Below are 9105 nucleotides of genomic sequence, written 5' to 3'. Positions count from 1 at the left end.
ACAAATGTTAACAGCTGCATTAACTCTGACCCGTCCTTATCTAACACTCAACCCTGACCAAATCCTACAACCCCAAATGAGAAAAGGTTTAATTTTAATTCTTCATACCGTCCCAGCTTTTTTGATTTGGGGTTGTATTCAATCATGAAATTAATTTCCACTGCTATGTCAATAATACTTTGCACTATGTGCCTGTTAAAGAGCAGATGACTCTTCTTAAATTCTTACATTAGAGGCCTGCTTGCCTGCTGTGAAAAACTGGATGCCACATAATTGCCTGCCCCTAAATTCAGATAAAAGTGAGATGCTGGTCACTGGCACACAAGCCTGCCAAAAAAACTTCATATGGTTAAGAACATTGCAGCCAACATTCTAAGTAAATCTAGAAAATTTACACAAATGTGAGATTCCTGTTTTGTTCAGTCCTTATTCACGTCATATCAGACCTCTCTCCCTCCCCAGGCTTGTGATATTGGGCTATAAGTCATTTTCGACTTGACACATACAAACAGATTTTCTCATAGATACTGTATCTGTACAGCTGCCATGCAAAAACGTCCTCCAAAGTAAAGAAAAAGCTAGGTCGGTGTCAAAACAGCATAACTTTTGGTGAGATTGTTTTGTTTACTGCTTCTATAAGGTTAGGAATTAACCTTCAGTTTGAGCTTGGAGACTGTATATAAATAAAAATGTAACAAGCAAGTTACGCATGATGCGGATGGCAACGAGTAAGCAGTCATGCTGGCAATATCGAGTTATTTGTTCATCTGCAGTGGGTCTTCACTGCAGTTTTGTAATAACAATGTCACTTTACTTCCACCTTTTCCCTGACACACAAGAGGTCACAAAGACGTTCATGTACCCATAGGCCATATGAAAAAATCACCAATGTTATTAGTTTGAGGATAGTCCTGCCATGCCATGCAGAAAAATTGAAATCACCCTTTCCACTGCATAGAAGTACATGCACACTAAACAATTGCATATTACTGCATACAGTGCCAGTGTGGTGCTATGACCCCTACATTTCCATTACCCTCACTGCCTCTTCCTCTCCATCCTTCTCAGGATCTTGCTCTCTCCTTCTCAGTCGCTCTCTGACCTATGAGATTGCAGGTCAGGTTAAGCCCTTTCCACAACCATCTGTGCTGATAGCACCTCTGCCTTGAATGAGCTGGATAATACCATGGTAACCTCTCTGATCACATGCCGACTCTGTGCTCATGCCCTGATTGGTTTCACTGATGGTTTTAAAGAGAAAGAATGACTATCCTGCTAATAAATCACCTCTGTCCAGCCTCATCTATTTTGTCGTGCAGCTGTCCGGAAACTCTGAGTCTATCAGCTGTAATGAGTCATTCCAACACAGAGAACCTGGTTTTAATGACCATAAATCCACTGTAACACAGTAGCCTATTGACCTACAGACACCTGAACTCAACCTACTGTGTTGGGAAGCACCAGGAAGCAAATTCCCGCTATCTTCAGAAGTGCTTTTATAGGGTAATACATAACATTGCACAGACATTTAAGACAAGTTATGATATTTGGGATTAATCTTTAGTTGATGTAACCTTTTTATACATAACCATAATTTAATGATTGATGTTATGCATCCAACTGTTATGACAATTGAGCTTCATCTAGTGAGAAAGACTGAAAGCTCTAGAAACAGTTTGCACATGAACACATGTTGTTGGGTTGGGCAGCACTTTGTGGTCCAAGGGCTTAACACCACTTAAGGTTACTCTGAGGATTCCCTTTGATCCATATTATTCATATATGCTGTTGTATCTTTCCATTGTTTTTGAACATTTCATTTATTTCATTTTAAAATATCTCATCCTTTAGTCCATAAGCATTTCCAAATCACTGTAGTTAAGCTTTGTACTAAAGAGAGATACTTCATATATAATAGGAAAACAACTAAATAATAAAAGTTGTGAAAAAAAGAAGAAAGGGAAACAAAGACAAACAATCTTACATAAGGAGAAATAGTGATTTTAATTCTTTTTCTTTGCATTGAAAGTTTTACTGTTGTTATTTCTTTGGATGTTCTGTGTCTGTAATTCATCTGCCTGTCCTCTGCTTTTTTCTTGTACCACATGAAGGGTCTTAGAGGATATTCTGTGTTTTACCTTTGAGGTAAATGTGTGGTTTTGGTTTTGACTTCAAGGCAATTTTTAATGATGACTTATTATACAAACATAACATGTTTTACTCACCAACAGTAGATAAATATGTTTTTGTTACAAGCAGCCATCGTGTGCTCCAGCACTTGACTTCAGTTTTTTTCTGGGCTCAGTCTGGCTTATTGACAGAGTTGGGTCAGTGGACCTTTGTGTTAACAGACAACAGCCACGTCCCGCTGAGACTTAACCTCGCAACCCTCTGAGCTTTGGTCCTTCCAGACCAATGTTACTGTAACACCTTTATATTAATCATAACTCCACAGCTCAGCCACCTGAAGGTCAGAAAAGGGAAGGATGGATATCAGAGTCAAGGGCAACAGAGAAGATGTTACATGTTATATTTTGTTCATTCAAAAAAGATGATCATGCATTTGCTTTCTGTAAACCCGAGCTTTAATTAAACGCAGGAGAGGCTGATATAGTACAGACAAGAACATGATATCATATATCACTAGGAAACAGAGATATCGACGCTTCACAACTTATATATTCATTGACTTAGTTAATATTTCATAGGGCTCTAAAAAACTTATTCTCTCTAAATGATCTTCCCTTCTTGGCAAAAATAATTTAAATGCACGGAGCCTCTGAGTGTCTCACCAGTGTGTCAGAGCCCACATGCAAATTATAGGTGTATGTGTGCACATATGTATGCATGTAGGTATTCACACACATGCCATAAATGCACACAAAGAAGCACAACAGGCAGGAAAATACTGTAAAAACACACACTCATAAATACAGAAAATTCTTTATTCTTTTTGATTTGACTATTTTGTAAAATGTTGAGACCACACATTTCCCCACTTTCTGACAAGCATGTAGTTATTTTCTATCTCCAAATGCAAATGTGACTAGAGGCTTGGCATCTGCCTGAGGGCTCAGTCGGCTGACAGTATGCATCCTGGGGAGTGATCTATTGATCCATATTCAATATCTGCTGCACTCTCCTGCTCAGTAAAGTTGGCAGATGAATAAATAAGGAGCAGAACTGGCAGTACATACAAGTACACTTAAGCCTTACAGAACTGGGGGCTGCCTAAATGGTTTCACCCATCTGTTTTTTTGTGTAAGTGCACAGACCATTATTTTTTGATAAAATGTAAACAAAGTGAATAATATTGGACCAGCTGTATTTCAGGACAGATGCGTTTTACAGACTGTAATGTCACGTATGTTTCTAATGCTGACAAAAAAGACAGTGAACATAATCAATTATGTGAGTAAGGCCTGTCCTATTACAGGCATGCACACCCCCAAATTTAACAGCATACAAACAAGGTCCAATTTGAGAATTAATTAGGCCAATTTACGACTGCTGTAAGTGTAAAGTCAGAGAGAGAGAGAAAGGAAAGTAAGAGGGCAGGAGCGGGGCTCAGCAGCAATACATCTTTCATCTCTAACGAGGTCTGAAAGCTACAGAAACACAGACACTGACAACAAACCCCGAGAACACCAGTGTTCTCCTTTCACTTTATCTTTTCACTTCGCCTTCCTGCATGATGTGTGTCAGTCTCACAGCTGTAGCCCACGTTTTGTGCTCACGCACTCAAGACTCCTCACACCTACTGTGCTCCCAAACACAGCTCCACAAGGAGCTACGTCTTTTTCCTACTTGAAAATAATGTTTAACTGGGGGGGTGGGGGATGGGGATGATCCCCAAATTACAGTAACTGGCACGCGTAATGTCAAATAAGGATGCTCCACATCCACCAAAGAGCATCACAGCTTCACTATGAATATTATTACTGTTAGGTTTTTGCCTGTGCAACGGAAACTGACAACCTTTGATTAAACCATTAAACAAATGTAGTCATTTGATTTAGAGAATAGGTCACACGCGGGATGGGACTGTGGATGTGACCGTGCGCGCGCGTTGCGGAGGGAGGGCGGGGGAGCATTAGTAGGCAGATGCTGAGGAGACGAGCAGGACGGCAAATACAACAAGTGAGCGAACTGTTGCTCCGCACGGCGAAAGTCTGTAAAAGTAACTCGTCAGAATATGTAATTTTATTTTGAAGGAACGCTCCTATTTTTATCCTTCATTAAACATTTTCCTCCGTGGCTGATCGGACTGCCTTGAGCCATTTTGGACTGTGCTGTTCTGCGACCGGCCCTGGATGAGATGCCGCAAGTTTAAACCATTAGAGGGACTTAGTTTGCACCGCGGCGCAACTTCACCCGATGCGACAGCGGAAGCGCTCAGTCAGTCTTTGGGGGGTTTCATTCAGGTCCTGAACCTGTTTTCCTGCGGCGTTTCCATCTGAAGCCGCAGCATGAAAAGACACTGAACACCGGGTAGAAAAGAAAGGAAGAAGGGAAGGGAAGAGAATCGGTAAGCCCATTTATTTTTGCAGGAGCTTCTCAAAAGTTTGCTTATGAAATTATTATTTTCTTTTGCTTTGATTAAATCTGGACGAGTGTTTAAAGTCTAAGAGCCAATTGTAACTAAAAAGGAATTACTCGAAATGCCTCTATAATTCTGACTAGTATTTTTGCTGTTAAAACCGTGTGTGTTTTGAACATATTGAACTTAGGCCTGTAATAATATAAACAGTTCGTTAGCTTATTATTATTACTGATATTTCTCATGTTTTTACTTTTAGATGTTTAAACAGACGTAAGACATTAAGGAAAATCCCTGTTGCCTGTCATTTTTTGTATTGTAAAGTGCTGAATACAATTTTAAGTATTAATTAATTACAAACTGAAGTGCTTTATTTGTAAAATGTCTTATACATTTTATAGTACAATTTTACATGGGTTTTAGCAAAGGGGTTTGGTTTTGATAGTCCATGACTGCTTATTTTATTTTAGAGTATCTGTGTATATTTGTTTTGTGTTCTTTTCCTTCTAGACTGCAAGATATTCAGTGATTTGCTGTGATAAAACGTTTTCTGCTTCATCCAAGCTGCCTTTAAAACAAGAGCTTCCACATTCAGTGCAGTTCAGCCTGTCCTTTCATCTGAATTTGTGTTTTTATGACCTGTAACAAATCTGTGCTTTGGAAGGAGGAGTAGACTGCTGAGATAAATCTAATCCAGGCTCCTAAAACAATATATAGAGAGAAAAGTGTACACCAATCAACAGAAAGACAAGCAAGGCGGAAGGACGAAAAGAGCAGGGGTTTTAGCAGATTCTGCTATCTTCTCTTCTCATTCCTGGACAGACAACTAAAGCGCCCTTCCCCATATGTGGTGGGTGAGATGAACTCCAGTGGGAATACTGTAGACCCCACCTGACAGCTTTCTGCCTGAGCAGCTGAAAGCATTTCACTGGAACTACCTCAACCACAGAGCTAATATATATATATATGTCATCTAAAAACCCAAGATTTCTGTGGTGATGCTCAATTTTGACAAAGACATTTAAAATATTTGTTATTTTTGGCATGCAAAGTAATGTGATGTTTGTAGACAGACACAGCGAACCATGGGAAATTGAAAAATAAAGGGATACTAAACAAATATACTGAACATCAAGAAATGGAAAAGTTTGTTTGTTTTTCTAGCACCGACTTTTGATTTTCTCCAGAACAGCCCCACGGTTTCTTTTCTCTGTCCCAAACAATTACACATTTTCCTCCTCCATCTTCTCCATCCAGTAGTTACTTTCTACCCAGAGTTCAGCCTGGCCGGTACAACCATTCCAGCTAAAGGGGAGGAGGACTTCCTCACTCTGGCCGCCTCCCGGCTCAGCCGCAAGAAACGTGTCATTGGGGCTGGAGTTGGCGTGGCCATGGTCCTGGTCCTGCTGGTGGCCATTCCCTTATTGGTCCACACTACCAAAGGGGGAGGGTCCGGAGGAGGGGGCACACATTACGAGATGCTCGGGAGCTGCAAGATGGTGTGTGACACTTTCACCCCCCCACAAGGAGAGCTTACAGCTGTATCCCCTCAGCCCCCAGACTTCCCAAACCGCAGGGGCAAACAGGGGTATAGAGGGAGCCCTGGATTGCCTGGTCCTCCAGGCCCTAAAGGGCCCCCTGGGCCACCCGGAGATCCTGGCAAGCCAGGCCTACCTGGTCCACCAGGGCCTGGACCTGGTGGCTATGGTTCATCCTTCTACAGTCCCAAAATTGCCTTCTACGCCGGCCTCCGGAAACAACACGAAGGGAGTGAAATACTGAAGTTTGATGACGTAGTGACCAATGTAGGGAACTACTACGAGCCGAGTACTGGAAAGTTCACCTGCCCGCTGCCTGGTATCTACTACTTCACATACCATGTCCTGATGAGAGGAGGTGATGGGACGAGCATGTGGGCTGACCTGAAGAAGAACGGACAGGTGAGTGTTGGTAGAGATGGGTGTGTTTGTGTGCCTGGAGTGTCTTTCTGAACTCATGATTTGAGTGTTTGACCTTTTGACGCAAACCCTCAGACGGCAGCTATTAACACGATAGCATCATTTGTTAGTGCCTTCCAAAAACTCTTTATCCTTACAGTTACAAAATTAAACCACCATGTTTAATGTTTAGTTATTAGACACAAACTCAGCTTTATTTGGTTAGCGGAAAAAAACGCCTGCTCAATTAAGGGTCAGGGGACCTTTGTTGTGATGGTTAAAAGCTTTCTGGTTTGTGTTATAATTACACCTCATGGTTACAATAATAATCACTAGGTTAAGATTAGGGAACAATTGTGGTCAAGGTAAAAAAAAAAAAAAAACAATGATCACAAAACAGGAAGCAAACAGCAGTCTCCTTGTTAAGGTTTCTTTTTCTTTGTATTTTCTTCTTTACTGTTGTCCACTGACAAAAGACACAAGTCATAACTCCCACAGCTGCTAGAGGGCATTGTCATGTTTGGGTGTTTTGGGTTTTTGCTGAATATACATGCCGCTATTTGAGAGGACAGTATCATGATAAATTAATGTACATCCTGTAATATCTGTGGCAACACCTGCATGACTTACGGTCAACAAAGGCAGCATTTGTTGCAGGGCTTTTGAACTGGATTACATTTGATTGACGCCCACTGTTTTTAGCATGGTGAATGAATAGATTCTTAACAACAGAGAGCTGGGTGTATAATGGTGAAAGTTTAGACAAAAATCATTTTTTTGACAAAAAAAGTCTAAAGTATACTGAATATACCAAAAAGAATAAAAATGCTGAGAATTAAAATAAAATGACTCATGATGTATCTCTACTCTTGTATAGAGAAGAACTGTAAACCCTCTGTTTAATAATACAGTTTAATCAGAAAATATGAGGACAAAGAAGAAGAAATGGAGGCAGAATGAATGTAGAAACACTGGTGGACTAAGTACTGACTTACATAAAAAACTAAAACTGTAATTAATTATACAACTTGCAAACAAGAGAGTGAGAGTGAGTGAGAGAGAGTGACAGCCAAGCGATCAAGAGGATAACAATCCCCAGGTCTCGGTGGAACAAAGCCAAAATTCAACAGCTGGCTACTGTCCTCTGAGGTACTCTGACTTTAACACTAATAAATAAACAAGTAACAAATGCCTGGAAAAGCCTTTAACGCTTCCATCTGGAGATCCGCGACAAGCTTGAAGTACTAAGCCCCTCACTCTGATTCTGACAAGTGTGCTGCACAGTAGAAGAGTGACGTCCTGGGGATTTATGAACAAAGAAAAACATGTTTGCATTATTACCAACCAAGTCAAACTGCGTTGACTGTTTGATGGTACAGTTGTGGTTTCTCTACACTTAATTTACACAGAACATGAACTGACAGCAATGTGTTACTGAACAGATCATCACCCTGCTGGGCTGCTGCTCAGTGGCAGGCTTCAGTGACTCTCTATCTTAAAAGACCTTTAATACAGTAAGTGGGCCAGTAAGAATACAGCTGAATAGTTGGACAGTTTGGCAATTTATTTTAACTAATCCTATATGAAAAAAGATTCAGTTGAATTTGTTCCATGTTGTGTGATTATGAAAAATTGACATTAGCCTACTTCTGAGATTTATTTATTTATTTTCATTTTTGTTTTTAGTTGAGAGTGTGAACATAGGGAGGGAATGTAGCCTACAGCATGCAAAAGTCTCCAGCTTGAACAGAACCGTCTCGCATTTTCTTCAGCCTCTCAGTGCCCATTCCCTGCGGCTTTTGTCCTTTGCCCTTGCTAACCCTACTGCTGACATCTAGAGGGCCGTAGTACACATGAAACATTAGATGAATCCCAGTTACACTATCTGCATCCACGTTTCTCTCACTTGCGTCTTTTCTTTGCGTCTTAGTCCCACCCACATAAGATGCAAGGAAAAAAACGCGAGGACAGAGGAAAGTTTTAACTGACATAAGACATCCTTTACTCTGATCCTTCATATGGAGCGCCCAGTTACAAACTGATTTCCACAAAATTGGGCATGTCAGTCCGTAACAGACTTCCATAAAGGATACCCTTGAGCACCTGAGCACCCTTGGTTGTAGCTCCACCCAGCAGCCTCCTTGCTACTCTGGGCAGAGCTATGAGCTTTTGGATGTCCTTCAACATAGTGGCCTGGAAAGACTTCTGGGTCGAGCAGGGATCAAGCACCAAGGAAGGATAAAATAAGGGAACTGGGATTCACCTATTGTGTCAGTGCATCAGTAAGGATATGTAATTGGCCTTGTTTATTTTCCCACCATTCATTGCAATGCAACAACTCTACACTGTCAACAATGTCCCACTGTTGTCATTAGAGCTCCTATTAGTAATCAAACCCAGGATCCTTAGAGTGGTGGACTGCAGTGTTAACTCTACACCACCCGTGGACACTGGATCCATTTGTTTGTTATATCTCAAAAATCACCTGTCAACAGATTTCAGTGAAGTTTGGTAAAAAGTCAGGCCATGGGATTAAAAAAGTTGTTTTTGCTGCGGAGCTAATGCTAAACGTTTCTTAACACTGCAAAATTGCAAGGGCATTTTTAGTACTTGCACAATATTTTTCAA

At 40.9% G+C, this 9105-nt stretch overlaps 1 protein-coding gene across 3 annotated transcripts in view; it reads left to right on the top strand.

The window, feature by feature from the left end:
- Positions 1-4096: 4096 nt before the first annotated feature.
- c1ql4b (complement component 1, q subcomponent-like 4b) overlaps positions 4097-9105 on the top strand; it is a 17244-nt gene continuing 12235 nt past the window's right edge. Inside the window, exons 1-2 of one of the 3 annotated variants that reach the window (XM_020592643.1) lie at positions 4097-4528; positions 5798-6480. In XM_020592643.1, the coding sequence (XP_020448299.1) occupies positions 5932-6480 (549 nt within the window). In that variant the 5' untranslated portion in view covers positions 4097-4528; positions 5798-5931. Of the gene's footprint in view, positions 4529-5050; positions 6481-9105 lie in introns of those variants that run through there. The other 2 variants (XM_020592642.1, XM_020592645.1) reach the window with 2 other exon arrangements.

The sequence above is a fragment of the Monopterus albus genome, unplaced genomic scaffold, assembly GCF_001952655.1.
Source record: "Monopterus albus unplaced genomic scaffold, M_albus_1.0 scaffold18.1, whole genome shotgun sequence".
In the NCBI taxonomy this organism is placed as follows: Eukaryota; Metazoa; Chordata; class Actinopteri; order Synbranchiformes; family Synbranchidae; genus Monopterus; species Monopterus albus.
This window is presented reverse-complemented; position numbering and strand designations above follow the sequence as displayed.